The sequence below is a fragment of the Mustela erminea genome, chromosome 18, assembly GCF_009829155.1.
Source record: "Mustela erminea isolate mMusErm1 chromosome 18, mMusErm1.Pri, whole genome shotgun sequence".
In the NCBI taxonomy this organism is placed as follows: domain Eukaryota; kingdom Metazoa; phylum Chordata; class Mammalia; order Carnivora; family Mustelidae; genus Mustela; species Mustela erminea.
This window is the reverse complement of record NC_045631.1, coordinates 55,700,392-55,720,073: the sequence shown is the minus strand read 5'-3', so window position 1 is coordinate 55,720,073 and position 19,682 is coordinate 55,700,392. Positions and strand designations below refer to the sequence as shown.

The 19,682-nt window shown below is 54.8% G+C and overlaps 2 protein-coding genes across 8 annotated transcripts in view; one reads left to right on the top strand and one right to left on the bottom strand.

The window, feature by feature from the left end:
* The window catches only part of TMEM104 (transmembrane protein 104), a 52,758-nt gene extending 39,090 nt beyond the window's left edge, over nt 1–13,668 (bottom strand). Inside the window, exons 1-6 of one of the 2 annotated variants that reach the window (XM_032320911.1) lie at nt 13,540–13,668; nt 12,783–12,908; nt 5,140–5,261; nt 2,743–2,824; nt 2,151–2,247; nt 1,565–1,645 (exon numbers count right to left, since the gene is read on the bottom strand). In XM_032320911.1, the coding sequence (XP_032176802.1) occupies nt 1,565–1,645; nt 2,151–2,247; nt 2,743–2,824; nt 5,140–5,261; nt 12,783–12,827 (427 nt within the window). In that variant the 5' untranslated portion in view covers nt 12,828–12,908; nt 13,540–13,668. The remainder of the gene's footprint in view (nt 1–1,564; nt 1,646–2,150; nt 2,248–2,742; nt 2,825–5,139; nt 5,262–12,782; nt 12,909–13,539) is intronic. The other variant, XM_032320910.1, reaches the window with a different exon arrangement.
* A 50-nt stretch (nt 13,669–13,718) lies between these two features.
* Nucleotides 13,719–18,764, top strand: NAT9 (N-acetyltransferase 9 (putative)). 6 transcript variants are annotated; one of them, XM_032323027.1, is made up of 7 exons: nt 13,719–13,784; nt 14,470–14,555; nt 16,468–16,577; nt 17,109–17,252; nt 17,797–17,856; nt 18,054–18,148; nt 18,242–18,764. In XM_032323027.1, the coding sequence occupies exons 2-7, from the start codon at nt 14,479–14,481 to the stop codon at nt 18,374–18,376; spliced, it is 621 nt and encodes a 206-aa protein (XP_032178918.1). In that variant the 5' UTR covers nt 13,719–13,784; nt 14,470–14,478; the 3' UTR covers nt 18,377–18,764. The 6 variants fall into 6 exon arrangements, with proteins under 6 accessions (XP_032178918.1, XP_032178920.1, XP_032178914.1 ...); XM_032323029.1 differs by having other exon boundaries at nt 13,750–13,829; XM_032323023.1 differs by having other exon boundaries at nt 13,772–13,996.
* The last annotated feature ends 918 nt before the right edge of the window (nt 18,765–19,682 follow it).

Here is a 19,682-nt window from a genome sequence, read left to right as displayed (position 1 = left end):
TTTATTAGATTTGGGTGAACTATAAAGAAGTCTAGTCTGTAAGGGGAGGAGAAAAAAAACCCCAACAAAACAAGAACCCACTGGTTCCCAGAATTGTTAAAGAAATCAGGGCAGACTGGGGGCACCTGGGTAGCTCAGTCGTTAAGTGTCCGCCTTTGGCTCAGGTCATGATCCCAGGGTCCTGGGATCCAGCCCGGCATCAGGGTTCCTGCTCAGCAGAAAGCCTGCTTCTCCCCCCACCCCACTTGTGGTCCCTCTCTCACTGTCTCTCTCTGTCAAATAAATAAAATCTTAAATAAAAAAAAAAGAAAGAAATCGGGACAGACTGTAAAACACGCTAATCGGAAAGGAGGTTTCAAAGCTGTATGTCCTCTCTCCAATGAACATCTTCCTTCCAAAGCCCACATTTGGAGGGGGACAGCGTGCAGCTGCCGGGAGGAAATGTTTATGCTCTTATCTTCATCTAATGAGATAGGGAGAGAGGAAAAACACGGACGGGCTGCACACAACCAATCTGGCCTTCATGATTCTGGAACCCTCTGTGAGGCTGGTAGGAGGGGTGGGACCCAAACCCTCATACAGTCTTTGGGTAAGATGATTCTCTTCCGGACTGTACGGTCAAATCACACCACCAGTGATAAACCGAAGCTTAATATCCTGAGAAGCAGTCCTGAAGACTCTGGTTTCTACGATCCCCCAGGCTCCGAGCTCCTGCAGCTACATTCAAGATTAGAAAGAACCAGGGGAGATGCCACCCTTGCAAACAAGGGGCTGAGACAAAGGGCAGAAAACCTCCCAAAGACCCTTACAGAGACAAGGATTTATTGAGATCGGTCGGTCTGTCTGTGAAGGGGAAACGGGCAGGTTTGGGCACTAAAGAAGCGAAGCTCTTAAGCAGCTCATCTTCCCAAAGAACAACATTGGCTGTGGAGGTACACCGCGTTGTCACTAAACATCAGAGCTGGGGCAGGGGGATCTTCTCAGCCACAGGCGATGCCGCTAAGGAGCAGGTTGGGTGGCGAGGGCTCCTAGTTAGACACTCGATTCCCAGACAGCAACCCGCGCATGGACTCCTTGCGCCCTCTGCTGGCCACCAGGGCACACGAGACGGAAAATGAGAGCGAGAGACAGGTGCACACACAGGGGAGGGCACGGTGTAGCCTGCCACCCTCAGAGGTGCCTGCCCTGCCGTGTCCTGGCCTGAATCGTCCGCAAGAAAAGGGAGACAAGTCAGAAGCAGTCAAGCAAGAGGCACAAGACTGCCAGCCGGCTCCACCGGGTTCCCTCCTTGAGAAGTTGCTCAGGATCCCTGACCTCCGCAAGCAGGAGGAGCCTAGTGGCGGCCTCTCTGCTCCTCGCGCTGACGAAGCTGGCTGGACGCAGGAGAACAAGGGGAGCGGTTCAGCCCGCTCTCGAGAGGTGAGAGGCGGCAGCTCACAAGTGCGGGGGCGGCGCAGACAGTCCGCTCCTCTGCTCCCTGCCCTACCCCTGCCAAGGTCTGTTGGGAAGTACCCCCACCCCCCGCAAGCTCTGCCCTCACCCCACCTTGAGAAAGAACTCATACCTTTATTGAAGAACATGGAGGCCATCTGTCCCATTTCCACCCGGTCTGTGATTTCAAAAAGGTTCAGAGATCCACGTCTCTCTGTGGAGCCAAACAGACAAGGAAGAAGAAGCGGTTTTCATTCGGAAAAGCTCCCAGAGGAGGTGCTGAGCTCACTAAATTTCCAGAGTAAGGAAATCCTGAAGCATTTCAAATTCTTGTGAGAACTTCCCATGTCTCCTCCTTGAAATATTTTCAAACAGTCTACAGAAAGGGATCCCAGGGATGCTTGCTATGGGTGGGGGCTGGGGTGCTGGAGCTGGGACACCTGGCCTTGACTTGCTGGGTGGAACCGGGGAGGGGACCACGGTGGGACAGGAGGACGAAGTGAGCCACCCCACATTTATTCGAGTCCCGGGCGCTGAGGTAAGTAACCTGCCCAAGCTGTAAACGTCAGCAAGTGGGGGAGCCAGCGGGGTGAAGCTTGCACCCCAGGCTCGTGCTCTGGACAGAGGGTCTGTGCAGAGATTCCCTGTCCTCTCTGTGAAGAAAGGGAACCCTGTGGACCAGAGGGAGGTGCCAGCCTGTCGGGAACCTCAAGACTTACGCACTGACAGGATGGGCCGTTTCTCTGCTCGCTCATAGTTGTCCTGGACAAGGACATCACTGTCGGAGGCCGTGGAAGAGTCGTCATCTTCCTCCTCCTAGGAGAGGTGGGGCGGGGAGGGGGAACAAACAAGGGAGAAGGGGGAGGGGCACACATAACACTCTAGAAAACCCATTTCCTTTATTATTTCTTTCCAGAAGGTGTCTGGCCGGGGGCCCTCCCAGCACCTCCACGCTGTGTGACTGCCCCCCCGCCCCAGCACCGCCACACTGCCATGATAGGAGGTGTGGACACTCAGATGTCAGATCTGAAGCTGTAGCACAGTTCTGGGGTTCGGAATGATGACTGAGCTCCAGGTCAGGGTTCAAGGGACCCATGACATGATGCTGAGAGCAGAGGCCGCACCTTTTGCTAAGCTATGTGGCTGTCAAGCCTCGGCTCCGGGACAAGGGTCTCGGAGTGGTGCTGTGGACACGAGCCTGCTGTCTGCTGGGAGGGAAAGAACTGGGCCCCCAGGGCTGCCCGTCCTAGCACACGATAGGACCCAGGCACCGCATCAGGCTCTGCCCGGAGACAAGGACAATACACACACCTGGTGGTTTTCCATCCTCTTCCAGTGGAGCTGAGCGTTGGCTGCCGCCATGGCCTCTACCACGAAGGTAGTCGTCACGAAGCTGCAGGGCAGGGCCCCGCGGGAATTGCCAAAGGCAGGTAGGGGTTGGGGGTGGCACAATGAAACAGGAAAAACCATTTTAAGACCTGACCAGACCAGCAAGCCCGAAGTGTTTTCTCTTCTGAGAGCTGTTCCCTGGGGAACTGAGATGCATCCGACCTGATAAAACGTGTGCGCACGTGACGCCGGGCTCGCTTGCCTTGATGGCCCTGTCTAGGTTTAGAATGGGACTGGAAGCCCGGGAGAGAGGGGTGTGCAACAGGGGTGGGGGGGGGGGAGTGTGCGCCTGGGGGAAGGGGGGTGTGGGGTGATGCGATACCACACACCAAGAAGGGGCCTGCTGGGGGCAGAGCGGGGAGGAGGCCGATTCCCAGGGGCTCCTGAAAGCCGCAGGAAGGGCAGCTCTCACCGCTCCTTGCTGGGGCCCAGAGAGTGGTCAGCTCCCAGTGACGGCACTCACGGCCGGAGCGCAATTGGGGGGAACTGAAAACGGACATTTGGCTCCAGAATGTGTTTTCTTTCCTTTTTTGGCAGTACCTTTACTTTCCTCATAATCTAGATAACGTAAAAGTAAGCTTGCATTTTTATGGCTTGAACTGAAAGGGACACTGGGACATGGCACAGGGGGTCCAGTCAGCAGAGTTGCTGTCTGTAGACCCGGGGACTGCGTCCCTCTGCGCCAAACCCCAGCAGCACAGTCTCCTTCCCGAGACTTCACCCCAGACCTCCTCGAGCTCCCTCACCTGCCGCACGCTGACCGCTCGGCCCGACCGCTCAGCCCGCACCCGCTCCATCTTGGGGGCTGGAGGGCAGCTGGCTCTGAAACTCCCATTCCAGTGCCTTGGCACCTTCTAGAAAGGTTTCTCATTATCTTGCTTAAGTGACCATTTTAAGGACTTTAGATTTTCCCTTTTTCTGCAAGTAAAACTGGAATCAATCTTAGTTAAGGCATAAAGAGGCTTCTCGTGGTTCCATGAAGCCAACTCATCGATCATGTTCAAATATTAATGGGTTGAGCAGGGAGGGGACATGGCAGGCCCTACCTGGGGGCCCCCAATAATCACTTCCCATTCAGACGGCTGCCTGTGCTGAAGGTCCTTTAAAGGGGACACCAGAGCCACAGAAGGACGAGGACTTCTAGGCTCTTGGCTGCCAGGACCCGCAGGAAGTAATGAGCCAACAGTACCCCAAGGATGGCCACAAAACTCCCAAAAGAAATGGGGTGCAGGAGCAGAGAAATGTGGGTGTTCTCCTATCCCATTCAGCCTCTTCGAGGTCCTCACTGGCTTCAACTATAGCCCGTGTGTCAGCCTTCCCAGAGCACCCCTCCTTCCTCCTTCCCGCCTGCCGAAATGCTGCCCTCTGTGACCACCGACCACCTGCCGAAAACTGCCACGGCCCCCAACTCCCCTGTGCCTCACCCCCCAGGCTTTGTAGGGTTTTTCGCACATCACCCATCACCTTCCAACTTACTCTACAATTCTCTTACTATCTGCACTCCTTATGGCTCCCCACAGAGAGAGAGAAAAGTCTTGAGAGCAGTGATCTTTGTTCTGTTCACCTAAGAACAGTGCCTGGTGTCGCCTGGGCACCTCCCCTGGGGCATGTTTCCAGGTGCTCCCTCGCCTCTTTCTGGCAGCTCGTGGGTTCGTACCTGGCAACACATAGTCCTAAATCCCTTATGGGCCCAGGGTACTTGCTGAATGAATCCCCACTTCCACGCAGAATCCCTGAGAGGAAACTCAAGTAGGCTCTCCCTTCTGGGGAGGACAGCCAGGGGACCCCACACACGCAGCTCAAGGAGCAGGAGCCCCTGAAAGCCTAGGAAGGCTCTGGGCACCTGTTTGCTGCCAGGCACAAGGTGAGGCTAACCGTTGATTACGTGTGCTCCTGTGTGTTTGCCACCGACTCCGTGGACTACTTTAAGCAAGTTCTAAATTCCACACCAACTTCCCTTATCACTGCAGACATTTGTCCCATCTTTTTCTGGGGCTAGGTGGTACCATTAAGAAAGTATACAACTGGGGCAGTCAACCTGCTGGGGAAGCAATGTGAGCATCACGTGATGAAACATTCCACAGCCTGGTCAGACGGCTGGACTCTTAACTGATCAGGCTGTGTGCCTGTTCTGCTAGCACGAGACCTGGAGACCTTTGTGTCTCCTTTCCCGTTGCCGGGCCACCCTGGTTGGGATTCACCGGGGACACCTGGCTGCCCCCCCAGGCACGCTTCCTTGTGTTAACGAAGAGAAGTCAGGGCTCCCTGGGCATGCCTCTCCCGCTACAACCCCCTGCCCGCCCTGTGCCAGCCTCTTACCTCATGAAGCCCAGGAACACCAGCAGGACCAGGCTGACCAGCCACCCCGCGGTGGCAAAGGCCTTGGGCATGGTGAGCGCACCTGTGCCCACGATGAGGTTGAACATGTACACCAGCCCCACCTACAAGCGACAGAAGTGACAGTCAAGCCCCCAGAGCGATCAACTCCCAAAGATGAGCCTGGTGACAGCCAGACTGGAAGCAGGGAGGTGAGACCTGAGCTGCGGAAGCGGGTCAGAGGGCAGAATTCCGCCTGGGTTCAAAGGAGATGCGCTCTGCCACCGGCTGAACGTCAACACTTTAAAGGCTCGGGTCCCACATTCCGTCGCTCTTCCCAAGGTGTCTCTGCTGATCGGGTTCCTTCTCTGCTTCTGCTGTCACAAACCCACCACCTTGTCATTTCTTATTATTCAAAGCTGTGCCGTGATGTTAGCTCCCTGCCCAACCAGGCTGGAGGCTTCCAGAGGACATACTGCCACATCGGGGGACACGGCACAGGGATGAACCTAGCGCTGACCTACAGAAACCTCCACTCCTCCCAGACCTCTGAGCACGTGACCCCCATTCTTGCCATCGTCTGGATGTTGACATTCACGCTGCTTCCTTTCCCTACCAGCCTCCCCACTCCCTAACTTCAGAGATTCTTATGAAAACTGAGATATAATTCACATGCCATAAAATTCACTCTTTAAAAATATTTGCAAATGACATAGCTGATAAAGGATTAGTATCCAAAATACATAAAGAACTTATACAACTCAACAGCTAAAAAATAAGTAATCCCATAAAAAAAAAAAATGGAGAGAAGTCATGGGCAGACATTTCTCCAAAGACATACAGATGACCACGAGACACAAGAAAAGATGCTCAAGAGCTCATCATCAGGGAAATGCAAATCAAAACCACAAGAGCTATCACCTCACACCTGTCAGAATGGCTGAAATCAGTAACACAGGAAACAACAGGTGTTGGTGAGGATGTGGGAAAAAAACAACAGGTGTTGGTGAGGATGTGCACAGCTGGTGGGAATGCAAGCTGGTGTAGCCACTGGGACAGTATGGAGGTGCCTCAAAACGTTAGCAAGAGGAGCCTGGGTGGCTCAGTGGGTTAAGCCACTGCCCTCAGGTCGGGTCACGATCTCAGGGTCATGGGATCGAGGCCCCAATTGGGCTCTCTGCTCAGCGGGGAACCTGCTTCCCCCTTCTCTCTCAGCCTACCTCTCTGCCCATTCGTGATCTCTCTCTCTCTGTCAAATAAATAAATAAAAACCTTAAAAAAAAAAAAAGTTAGCAAGAGAACTACCCTATTCTCTGGTAATTACACTCCTGGGTATTTACTCCCCAAATACAAAAATACTAATTCAAAGGGATGTGTGCACCCCTCTGCTTATAGCAGGGTTATCTATGACAGCCAGATTATGGAAGCAGCCCTGGTGTCCACTGACAGATGAACGGATAAACAAGAAACGGTACAGATGTACAGTGAAATAGCACTCCCATCAAAACCAACGAAATCCTGTCATTTGCAATGATGTGATGGAGTCAGAGAGTTTAATGCTAAGCAGTGGAAGTCAGAGAAAGACAAATGACACAGGATTTCACTCACGGGGAATTTCAGAAACAAACGAGCACAGGGGAAAGAAAAGAGGGGGGGGGGCGGACAAATGAAAGAATAGACTCTTAACGACAGAGAACACACTGATGGTCATCAGAGGGGCAGTGGGTCGGGGCCTGGACGAGACAGGTGAAGGGGACAAACAGCGCGCCGGTCTCGGGGAGCACGAGTGGCGCCCAGCACTGCTGAGTCACTGTACTCGACACCTGAAACTGACAGAGCACTGAATGTTAACTACGCTGGAATTAAAACTAAAAACTCAATAAAAAAGTTCTTTCCAAGGACACAGTTCAGGGGTTTCTAGCACAGTCACAAGCTGTACAACCAGCAGCGCCACCTAATTCCACTTCGTCACCCCCAAAAAGCAGGCAGCTACCCACCAGCAGCGGCCGCCCTGCCCCTGACAACCGGCCTCTGAGCAGAACTGTCAGGTCACTGACCTCAAGTTTTCAACCCTCATTCCCACCAACTTGACTCTAGCTGTTAACTGTCATTTTCCTTTTTTGACTCTAGCAGTTAACTGTCATTTTCCTTTTTCAGGATCTCAACCAGGAAATGCCCTTCTCTGAGCTGAAGCCTCCGCAGCCCCGGCCATTCCCTCGGACGCCTGCGGTGGCCCCACCTGCCCACCCCAGGCCACCCCCTCCACTCTGGTGTCACTTGTCTTTGGCATCATGTGCGATGGGCTAGTTCCACGAAGCTCGAAGCTCGGTCTACCCCTGCCTCACTCCCTCCCCCGCGCCGCCCCCCACCCCAGCCTTGGATGGACCCGGCACCTGATTCCTCTGCTCCCTACACAAAGATGCTAAAAGTTCCTGGAAACTTTCTTTTTCTTTCTTTCTTTCTTTTCTTTTTTTTTTTTTTTTTAAACTAGAATGACTGGTCCCACAGCAAATGAAAGGCTCCCTCAGCTGTGCTCCGCCAGCATCCGACTGCCTTTGCTCCACCCCAGACTTCTCGGCATCTCCCGCAAGAAACCACTAAACCTCACCCTTCGTGCCCCAGCGCCCGACCCCACCGCTCTCAGCCGAAGGCTGTGTCCCGTGTTATGGGGGTAACTGAGGCCATCTGATGTGCCCTGCCCGTGGCCCCATTTCCCCCCCTTGCTCAAAAATCAGTGTCTGCATCCTCCCAAGCCCCTCCCTGCCCGTGAGGGAAGCTGTGTCTTTCCTCCTGGGGGACTCCAAGCCCTGCACCCAGACTTCTGGGCTCAGTCCTTCTTTCTGGAATCTTCCTCTTGCCAGCTCTTCCCCTCTGCCTCCAAGTGTCCTTGACACCTTTGAAACACAATTCTCTTATTTCTCTTCACCAAACTCATCGGAGTAGCTACCTACTTCCCCTGCCTTCGTTTCCAAGTTTCTACTTTGTGGTTTCCATCCCAGAGCTCTTTTGAAACTACATTCTTCAGAATCACCAGTGACCTCCTATTTGCCTAATCCAGTGGCTTTCGTAGTCTTTACTCCTTCCCATACTCTGACGTAAGCGGTCTCTTTTCTTCTCTCATTTCCCCCCTCAGCCACTTCACTCAGTCCTGAGGCTTTAACCACCACGGCTGGACACAGGGCCACCGGACCTCTCTCCGGAGGCACCAGCCTTCCTGCAGACCGCAGACCCACCGTCTGCCAGCCACCCCCGCCTCCTCCCTTCTGCGTATCTCAGCGCTAGCCATTCTCCTTCAGAAGAGGCTTCTCTGGCTATCTCGGGTCCGATTCCCATTCAATTGCTTTCAGCCTGGACTGGGACAGCCACTTCTTAACTGGGTTCCCTGTGCTCTATGACATTGACAGACTTAGTTGGCTTTTTTGTTAAAAACCTATTTTGGGGGGGTGCCTGGGTGGCTCAGTGGGTTAAGCCGCTGCCTTTGGCTCGGGTCATGATCCCGGGGTCCTGGGATCGAGCCCCGCATCGGGCTCTCTGCTCAGCAGGGAGCCTGCTTCCTCCTCTCTCTCTGCCTACTTGTGATCCCTGTCTGTCAAATAAATAAATAAAATCTTTAAACAAAACAAAACAAAACCAACCTGTTTTTGTTAAAAACAACAACACGAACACTTCATCTTTGGGAACACCTACCCATCTCTCATTTTTACTTCCCTGGTCTTAGAAATATACACTTTAATATATTTTTAAAAAATTTCTAAAATAACCATGTACTGACTTTTTTTTTTTTTTTTAAATCAGAAACACACAAATTAGGGCCATTTTCCTAACCTCAGTCAGAAATGTTTTATTTTAAATAGAGCTGGAGGGAGAAGTGATTAGGGAGGACCAGACTCCCAGGCAGATGCTGAGAGCGCATCTGAGTGCTGGACAGAGCTCTGCCCACTGTCCATTTACTCTCGGCAGAGGGCACCCACCCCCTGCCCCCTGCCCAGCCCCTCAAATCGCATCCAACACTCAGACACATTCTAACGCTGCTTCCACCACAAAACCCTTCCAGTTCTGCTCCCCTCTTTTGAACCTTGGAACAAGAACACTTATGCCCTAGTTTGGGTTTTCAGTGTTCTCTTTTCCCCACTGCCCCCCCGTGAGGCTCCCCGTGGCCCGTGTGTCACTTCTCAGGGTGCGTGGCACACAGTCTCCAGCTAGGAATCCTCTGCCGAGCTGACTGGACCTGGCCAGGTCTTCTCTGACGTAAGTCCCAGTCTTTGTCCCGTTTTAAACATCACAGTCTGCGTTTGATCCCATAGACAGATCCCAAAAGGATTAAAACAAGTTTGAACCGTGTCCCTACAGCTCCCTGGAGCTTTGTTCTCTGCATATCACTTTTCTGAGCAGTAACATTTAAGAAGGGTGGACCCTTTCTCTTTATGGAAAATGGCCCCTGTGAAGGTTCTCGTGATCCAAGCAAGGAGAAAGTGACGGTTCTTAGCCAAAAGTTAAGTATTATAAGGAGATGAAACAGTATAAGAGGCATCTGTGAATGCAGCGATGCCTAAAGGTCTTGCGATGTAAAGGCCAAGGGTCCATCACACAGCCCAGCCTCAGCACTTCTGACATCTGGGGCCAGATGTGGTAGGGCCGTCCTGTGGACTGTAGGATGTTAGCAGCATCCCTAGCCTCTACTGACTAGGTTCCAGTACCCCTCAACTTTGCACCTGTGTTGTGACAGTCACAAATGTCTCTGGACACTGCCAAATGTCCTGGGGTGGGGTGTGCGTGTGTACTTGTGTGTGTGTGTTGGGGGGGGGCAAGACTGCCACCAGCTGAGAACCACTGGGGATAAACAATGAAATAAACACACTCTCAATGGACACCTTAGGTAAGTCTCAGTGCAAAAGATCCTTCAAGAACTTGATGAAGAAGCTAACTGGGGACGGAGAGTTGGGAGCAGAAATGAATAATCACATTTGTCTTATGCCGTCGCTCTTTTTTAGTTTCAAAGTAAGAACTCAGGGCCTAGTGGGGCTCTGGGAACCCTGCAGGGTAACGTGAGACTTCTTCACCTCCCTGGTGAGAGTTAAAGCCGCTCGACCCTCATCAATGGTGCTGGTGCGGACAATGGTGCTGGTGCAGACCAATTACGAGGACTATGGAGCAGGAGGCAAGTCGGAGCTGAGCCACAGCAGGTCAAAGGCAGCTGTGGGGGCGGGAGGAGGGGGAGGAAGGAGACAGTCTCTCCTGCCAGTTCTGTGGGGACTCCTCCTGGAAGGTGCGGCTGAGAGCAGAAGAATCAAGCCCTCTCCAGGCTGAAGTGCCTCCTCCCTTTCTCCCCAACTCCCTGGGATGGCGGACCTGCGCCCCGTGCTTAGGGAGCTCCGTGCAGCGTTCCTGCTGCCTTTCCTCCCACCCAGCGGGCTCCCCCACAGATGGGCGCGAGGCGGGCGGCACGGGCGGTTTTCGTCCGCTTCCCCAGTGACAGTTGTCAAAGGAAACAGAAGGCAGCAGAGATGCGGAAGCAATGACTAGGATCTGAGGCTGTGAAAGAGTGACCTTTCCTTCGAAAGCAACGGCAACGATCTTTGACAAGACTGGGCTGGCAGGGCCCTCGGCAGCCCACGCCGTCCTCTATTTGGGTCCCATAATCCCTGCAGCCCTGAGCCGCTCCTGGTCCCTGTACACAGGGAACCCAGACATACCTGTTCTGGGATCACTTCCAGGGGGACGTGCGGGCCTGAACCGTGCTGTGAGCCCAGTGCCACCACTGAGAGGGCCTGTCGCCAGAGTCCCAGGAGACTGGCCTGCCCACTGCACACAATTTACACAGAATAATGCAAGCTAAGGCAAACATCCCAGACGCCCTTGAGGAGGAAAAGAGCGGACAACAGGGCAACACTGAGGCAGGAGAAGGGCTTTGCGTTGGGAATAACCCCCGTCATGGGCTGATGCACCTCCATGAACCAAGTAAGTGCTCAGTGTTTCAGTTTCCCAGGACCTGGAGAGCAGGTCCGGGCTGCACTGCACGGAGCAGGGGACACGGAGCAGGGGACTCAGAGCAGTGTCTGTAGTGAAGTGAGTTCCACCGCTTTCCTGGGCTCAGCAGAGGGTGAACCTATGCCCTTCTCCTGGTCTCACGACGGATCGAGAACCACTCTCCCTAGGGAAACCTCAGGAAGAAGGCGCGGGCTCACCTCAAAGCCTGACCGCTAACTCTCAGCTAATGCCGCCTCACCACCCAACCTCTCTACATCTCCATGGGTAGGGGCAGGATAAGAGAACGCAAGCAGTTGCTTATGGCAAATGCCCAGAGTATGCCCTTAAACACAGACGTCAAACGAAACCAAACACACAGGAAAGTTGGGGGCGGGGAGCAGAACCCACTGAGACTTAGGCCTCACTGCCTAATTTCCTGTGGGTATGTGTGTGAAATGATTATGCGAATAACTGGAGACCCCAGAAAACCGTGCATGTCAAAGTTTTTTCCTTTCTAGAACCCAGTAACAGAAATAACTCCTCCTCTCATCTCTAAACCAATACACGCTCCGAGCAGCAGCAGGGAGGGCAGCGACTTGTACGGACGGTGGGGACATTTCACGGCTGATCCCGAGAGGAGGCTGTGAGCTGTCAGACAATTCCTCGGATGAGAGAAACACAATTAGATTCAGTCCAAAGTTCGAGAAACACTTTCCCTTGCTAAATTATGGAGAGAAAGGGAGTCTCCTTCCGTGCTATCCACACAAGACACAGACCCAGCTGGAAGACCGTGATGTCAGAAAGGCTTTCTGCCAGCTGTTTTCTGAGATGCTCTCTTATCGATCGCGCCACAGCTCCAGAGTCTGTGAGGTCAGCAGAGACAAAGCAGGGATTCCCAGACTAGGAACTAAGTGCATAGTGGGGCAGCTGCTTAACGTTAGGTAAATTCTAGAAAGAAGGCTTTTGTTACTTCAGGCAGTGCTGCTAAATGACCCTGGGATACTTAGTAGCACCATGAGTCAATCACTTGATTATTCTAATCCTCCAGGTAGGTATCCGGCAAGAGAACTCGGTGATGTAACCAGGACCAATCTTTCATTACACAAAGAAGATACACTGAGCACGCCTGTGGGAGGTGGGGTGTGTGTGTGTTGGGGGGGGGGGCACAGACCCAACACAGTAAGAAATCAATCCTTCTAATTGTTCTAATTACAGACTCCACAAACTGCACTTGGAAGTCTCTGCAAGCTTTCTCTGCCTCTTACGCCATCCAAGACCATAAAAGTTGCACAACTGACAACTCAGCTGGCAACCAAAGTGCTTTCAAACTGCTGAGATGGGCAAACCCAGAGTCAACCACTGTCAATCACCATCCCTGAGCAGCAGCACAGTTTACAAGTGCTGGTGGCCCTGACATCAAGATCACAAGGAATCAGCAAGTCAGCTTTGCTTCCTTGACCACACACTCTGACCAGCATCCAACACGTGAACAAACTCTCATCACATGCTCTGAGCCAGGACAGCAGCAATATGGCTGTAGCGGAATGGCCTTCCCCTCCCTGGCTTTCACCAGGGTCTCAAAGCAGCTGTCCTCTGTAGTATGGTCTAGGAAGCACAGTGCTTCTCTAGGAGACCATGGCAACGACATGGGTAAAACAGGTTCTAAAAGTAAAACTCACGTAGGGAGAATAGAGCTCCCCAGTCTCTGTGATTTCACCGGCCATTTCCAAAAGTGAAGAAGGGTCGCTGGGCAGCCGGGATTCCTCAGGTTCCTTCCCTGCTGGGGCAGCGGCTGCTGCGGCTCCCTAGGGGGAGAGAAAGCAGACTTCCAACTTTCTGACAGGTGTCGCTGGCATGGGGGGCCAGTTCTGGAGAGCAGCCTCCTGCCCCCCCCCGCCCGCTACTTTTATTACAGACATGGCCTCAATGCCTGCCATGAGACAGTCCTGGCAGACAGACCTGGGTGGTTTCCTCTAACTTCTCCCTTGCTGTGCGGTGCATGAAGGAATTCAATGCCCCTCTGACAGAAGAAGACCCGCAAGCCACTCAGTCGCCCTCGCCACGGAGCGTCCCCTCTGTACACTCTGGGGGGGCGTCCACATTCCACGCCAGGAACGGCGAGCTCACTACCACACACTGCAGTCCAACTAACTGTCTCCTCCGCCTAGGGCAACAAACTTGTTTGCTTAGGGCTAGGCTTGCCCAGGTCGCTCCCCAACCCAACCCCTTGCTTCTAAACCTCTCCTTTTTAACGGGGCCTCCGTTCCCCACCCCCCAACCTGTTTTCTGCCCTGCCGTCGGGCTCCCCAGCCTCAAGCCTCCCTCTCTTCTCAAGGGCCCCGCTTCGTGTCTTTCCCCAACTTCTTCCTCCCTCCTGGAGCAGCCCCGAACCTGGCGCCGTCCAAGCCCATCCCACCCTCCCGTCCAGCCGGACACCTGCACTCCGGCTCGCTCCCGGCCGCCGCGGCCGGCGCCACCGGCCCCTCCACCGCCGCCGCCGGCTCCAGCTGTCCCGCACCAGCGCCCACAGCGCGCATGCGCCCGCGCCCGGAGTCCACCTTGCCCGTGCGCGCCCTGGGCGGGACGGAGCGCGCTGATTGGGCGCCTCGCGGAGGCGGGACCGGGATTGGGCCGGGGCGGCTGCCGTCTGCGTGGCGGAAACGGGGGAGGGGCACTCCCAGGCGCGTGCGGGAAGGGGGCCGCGGGTCGGAGGGCGAGCGGGGCAGGTCGGAAGAGGTGGTTCGCGGGGTCCTCTGGGGACTACCTCGTCGGCGGGGCGTGGGCGTGAGCTGAACCGCTCCGGCGGTGGGGGTGATCGAGGAGAGCAGCCTGCTTGTCCGCACAAAGGGGAGGGGACTGAGAACTTAAGCCTGCCTCACCCCGGAGCGGCCCGGTTAGACCTGGCTTGGTGGGTGGGGAGGAGAGAGGGTCCGAGTCCGGCGCCTGGGCTGGTCGCGGGGAAGAGGGGCTGGAAATAGGCTTGAAGCGGGACGGAAGGTTGATCCTGGGGTGGAGCCTCGGGACAGGGGCACGTGATGGGAGCTTTGGGGTTAGATCTTGGCGCTTGGGTTTGAGGCTTCGTAGTTCCGCGAGTTGGGATGGAAGGGGGTACGCAGAAATGGCCGCTCAGGCTTAGCCCCTTGAGGTGCGACGCAAGGATTTTGTAATTTTCTTTAAACCGCCGTCTTCCCCCTTCTCGCAAGGGGACTAGAGTCCGTGTTCTCTGCAATGTTTGGAAAGAAAGAAGGACCAGGGTCTTCTGACAACTTAGCTCCGGGAGGCATTTAGCGAAGTAAAGGCCCCGGGGCTCCCACCCTAAGAGGAGGAAACACAGGGTCCTGAAGTGTTTGCCCTCCCCTCCTGCAGGTCGCTACCATGAGGTTAAATGAGAACACTTTGCTGCTGGGGAAGAAGGTGGTGCTAGTACCTTACACCGCAGAGCACGTGCCTAGGTAACAGTCCACCTAACACGGGATGCAAACTCCTCTCCCAGGATGTAGCGAGGAGGGCCAGCCTTCCTCATCCCAAATCCCAGAGGCTGCTTGCTCTGGGAAGCAGAAGCATTGCTGCGAGAAGTCCTTACAGAAAGAAGCCAGCACTGAAGCAGAGGTTGAGGACTTCAGCAAGCCCTCCCCCGGCATTGGCCTTCCATCCTTTCAGCTTCCGTTTTGGACTTTCTTCACAGAATGATTTTATGTAAACTAAATGGGTGTAAGAAAAGAAACGGCATAATTGTAAATTAGTGACGTTTCTCTTCTTAGTTCTTTTTTTTTTTTTTAAGATTTTATTGATTTATTTGACAGAGATCACAAGTAGGCAGAGAGGCAGGCAGAGAGAGAGAGCGGAGGAAGCAGGCTCCCCGCGGAGCACAGAGCCTGATGTGGGGCTCCATCCTAGGACCCTGGGATCATGACCAGAGCTGAAGGCAGAGGCTTTAACCCACTGAGCCACCCAGACACCCCTCTTTTTTTTTTTTTTTTTTTTTAAGATTTATTTTAGAGTGGGATTGGGGGAGGGGGCAGAGGGAGAAAGAATCCTGAAGTAACCTCCCCATGGAGCAGGGAGCCAGATGCAGGGCTCGACCCCAGGGCCATGACCTGAGCCTAAAGCAGACACTTAACAACTGAGCCATCCAGGGGCCCCCGTCTGCTCTGTTCTTGAAGCCATGACTGTATCTTGTCATAAAAGCTGATAAGAGCTGATGGGTTGTTCTGATGTCTGCTGTTCTGAAAGGCCAGAGCTGAGTCTCAGGGTGGGACTCCTGCCAGGGCAGCTGGCAAACGTCTGGGAGCCTGGAATGGTGGTGATGTAGGGGTATACTCTCTCCTTGTAGTTTTTCTTTTTTAAAAGATTGATTTGAGAGAGAGAGCAAGCATGTGCACGCAAGCGGGGGGTGGAGGGGGAACGCAGGGAAAGGGAGGAGTAGGCTCTTTGCTGAGCAGGGAGCCCACTCAGGGCTCGATTGGGCTCTATTTCAGGACCCCAGGATCATGACCTGAGCTGAAGGCAGACACTTAACTGAGCCACCCAGGCTCTGTAGTTTTTCTTTTTGGGGGTTCCAATCTGGCCTTTGTGGAGGCATGTCCAGCTGTCTTTACAGCTTGCCATAGACTTTCGCTCAGGAATTTGAGGAATGTTTGACTTAATACGATTCCTCTAGCGCTGACCCCTGAGACAGGACGGGAAGCTGGAGAGACAGAACGGACCCCTCCTGCTGTTCTCTTGTAAGACTAGCTCGCTTCTACGACCTTTTTTCTTTCTTTTTTTTTTTTTTTTTAAAGATTTTATTATTTACTTATTTATTTGAGAGAGACAGCAAGAGAGGGAACATAGGCAGGGGGAGTGGGAGAGGGAGAAGCAGGCTTCCCACTGAGCAGGGAGCCTAATGCAATGCTCAATGCCAGGACCCCTGGGATCATGACCTGAGCTGAAGGCAGATGGTTAATGACTGAACAACCCAGGCACCCCTGTTTCTAGCGCTAGTGCTTGTGGCCCTTTGCCTTAGCTTTTATAACCCTTTCCTTGTTTTTGGTTTTTTTTTTTTTTTTGGAGGGAGCGTGCACGAGCGCCAAGTTGCGAGCAGTGGGAGGGGCAGAGGGAAAGAGAGAATCCCAAGCAGTCTCCATGCCCAGCTCTGGGCTGATGCAGGGCTCCATCTCACAACCCAGAGATTGACCTGAACTGAAATCAAGTTGGGTGCTTAACCGACTGAGCCACCGCACGCCCCTCCTTGGATCTTTCATGAGCCCCGTGTTAGGCCCGTGGGCTGCTGCTTCCTACCATCCACTTCTTCATCTCAGAAAATGTCAGACCCTACTCCTGAGTCAGTCCTGCATGCCCAAGGCCATCCCCCTGTCCCTGCAGATACCACGAGTGGATGAGATCAGAGGAGCTGCGGCGTCTGACCGCCTCGGAGCCACTGACTCTGGAGCAGGAACATTCCATGCAGCGGAGCTGGCGGGAGGACGCGGACAGTGAGGAGCGCGGGCCCTGGGCCGGGCTGGCAGCGGGAGGGCTGGCTCCAGAGGCGAGGCAGTCTCCGGCTTCCCTCCCTTTCTCTAGCCTTCTGGGCCCCAGAAGCTTTGTGAAAAAAACCCTTCCTGAAAAGTCTGGGAGGTGCCAGAAACCATCCTACTCTGATGCTCCTGGAAGCCAGGCCCCATGACCGAGGCTTCTGCCTTTTGCCCCCACTCACAACATCAGACTTGGAATGATTTTGGAGAAAGTAGAGTGTGTAGGGCTCTGGCTGTACCTGGAGGCCCGGCCCCTCACGGGTCTTGCTCAAACACAGTTGTGGTTCCTGCTCTCTGAGAACACAGCTGCTGTTGGGGCTCCATTCTTTCCCGCATAAGACAAATTTAGGGCTTTGTCATCAGCTAAGGGAAGCTTGGCTCGTTTTCCTCCTGGCCCACTGTGCTCTCCAGTTCTGTGGTTTGGGTAGGAAGACTATGGTCCCATCGCCTCTTCGGGGAGAGTAGGTGATAACCGTGGTGCCTCATTTTCAGAGTGTACATTCATTGTGCTGGATGCAGAGAAGTGGCAGGCCCGGCCGAGCACCACTGAAGAGAGCTGCATGGCGGGAGACGTAAACCTCTTTCTCACAGATCTGGGGGACCCCTCCCTGGGGGAGATTGAGGTCATGATTGCAGGTTGGTTCCGCCTGGCCGTGCCTTCCCTCCCTCTGGCCCGCGGAGCTGCTGCACCCTGAGCCGGCCGGGACTGCGTAGGGTTCTCCGTGCAGTGATTCCCCCCTGGTCGGCAGCTTTATTTCCGTCCTCTGCTTAGGGGTGAATTTAACCTTTGGTTTGTGGAGCGGGGGGCAGGGAAGTGGTCTCCAGACTTCATTCTGCCCCGTTCCTGCTGGGGGTGCTGAGTGCTGAGGACCCTCCCAAGATCTCCCCACGCTGCGGGAGGAGCCCCTCTAGTCTGTGTCTTCCTTGGTCCACAGCCTTCCCCTAAGACTGTCCTAATGAGGCAGGACACTGAGGTTAAAGGGTTGGCTTTGGGGTTGAGTTGCTGGGAGCCCTTTGCGGGTCATTTTGACTTCTCTTTGTCTATTTCCCTGTCTGCTCAATGGCAGTAATAGCACCAGCCGGGCCAAGTTGAGGATGAACCAAGGTTTGGGCTGCCTCACGGCTATGCCTGCCGTGGAGCCCGGCACACACCGCCAGTGACTGCCGTTGTTTCTCCTAGAGCCCAGCTGCAGGCGCAGAGGCTTTGGCACCGAGGCTGTTCTCATGATGATGTCTTATGGTGAGGAAGCCTCAGAGACAGCGGGGATGTGGTCAGGCCCCAGGTTGGGGGGTGGGGCACATTGGGAGGGGCCTTCCTCAGGCCTGAGGGTGGGGACCAGGGGACAGATGCCTGCACTGCCAAGTGGGAGGGGCAGGGCAGGGGCTGTGAGGGGCTTCATTCTGTGGCTCGTCCCTCTCCCCCATCTTCTCTGGGAGGAGTGACCAAATTAGGTCTGACCAGATTTGAGGCTAAAATTGGGCAAGGAAATGAACCGAGTATCCGGATGTTCCAGAAGCTTCACTTTGAGCAGGTAAGGATGTTGCTGGTGGAAGGGCAAGGCCTGAGGCAGGTGGTGGGGCCAGAGCTTGTGGCTGTACCCGCCCCCCCGCCCTTGCTCACACAGGTGGCTGTGAGCAGCGTCTTCCAAGAGGTGACGCTCAGGCTGACAGTGAACGAGCATGAGCGGCAGTGGCTTCTGGAGCAGACCAGCCATGTGGAAGAGAGGTGCTATGGAGATGGGCCGCCGCAGTCCCAGTGACAACTGGTCTTGTCAGCAGCCGCTCCATGTGAATGGGGGTGCTGGGACCACACAGAACAGCAGAGTTCCGTAACACAAGGTGAACTGTTGGGGGCTTCGGGGCACTGTGCACCTGGCCCCTCTGTAGCCTGTGACTCTTCCTGTGGGGTGCTTCGGACTCTGGGCTGGAGCAGCCTTGGCTTCCCTCAGGCTGGTCGTGTGGATGAGTTACTTCCGAAACAGCCCACCCTCCTGGCCAGCCCTGGACTTGGAACCTGGAGTGGACAGCGTGAAGCCCCAGGAGGCAGGGTGGTGGTGGGAGCAGAGGCGACTGGAGGCCTGGTGAAGGGAAGGCCAGAGGCACCCTGTGGAGGCGGCCCTGGCTGGGAGTAAACCACACTGCACGGCACCTTGTCTGGCTTTCTTTGGGCCCATGCGCAGTGAGCCTCCAGAAGGCCCAGCCTGCAGCATCCCGGCCGGCATGGTGGGGTCAGGGCAGGAGGAGCGCAGTCTGCTTTCATGCTGCAGCAGCACGCTGAGCGTGATCCCAGAAGTTTGTAAGGGAATGAGCTAGGCCCTGAATGACAGGTGGCTTAGAATGTGGGCAAAACCCTAGTCGTCCTCCCTGCTCTTTGGACCCGGGAGCAGCTCCCTCTGCTGGTGAACCCTGGAGCCTCTGCTGAGCTGTAAGGGCTGCAGGAGAAATCAGAAGCCGCTCTGTGTAGCTTCCCAAAGGGACCTCTGACCTCCCCACACTCTGCTCTTCGGCCTCTGGGAGGAGCTGCGCCTGACAAACCCACAAGGGGGCGCCAGAAGCACAGGTTTCGGATGGCAGGGGCCGCCAAACAGCAGTACACGGGACATCCCTCAACTCCCACCTGTCCCGTCATATGGGTGGCTGTTGAGGCCAAAGAGGTTTCAAAAAGTGGCCATGGAAGAGACCTTTAAAGGTACCCCATAATCTCGACGGGAGGAAACCTTCAGATGAGTTGCAGTGGCGTTGCTTAAGGTAGCAGAGCCAGAACGTGGCTGGGGCGCTCGGCTCCCAGCACCCCTTCCTTGCCCCGTCCCCATGCAGGTGTGTATTCCAACACTTCCATGTAGATGGGAAACTAGAGTCTGACTCTGCTTGCTGAGCACAGACGGTTTGTAGTGTGTCCGGTCCCTCAGTGATAGTTTGTTGCTGTATCAGGGGCCCCTTTTTGGGGGAGGGTCCCCTCTGCTGCCCCGTGGAGCAGTCTTCAGGCCTTGCTTAACCTGGCAGAGGCTTCTACCAGGAGTCACAGGCTAGAGGCAAAGTTGGGAGGGCGTGGGCCAGGTCTAAGGC

Coding starts and splice junctions, on each gene's coding strand:
- NAT9 (XM_032323027.1), top strand. CDS start 14,479: ATGAGGTTAAATGAGAACACTTTGCTGCTGGGGAAGAAGGTGGTGCTA. Junction 14,556..16,467: donor ACCGCAGAGCACGTGCCTAG/GTAACAGTCCAC, acceptor CTGTCCCTGCAG/ATACCACGAGTGGATGAGAT. Junction 16,578..17,108: donor CTGGCGGGAGGACGCGGACA/GTGAGGAGCGCG, acceptor CCTCATTTTCAG/AGTGTACATTCATTGTGCTG.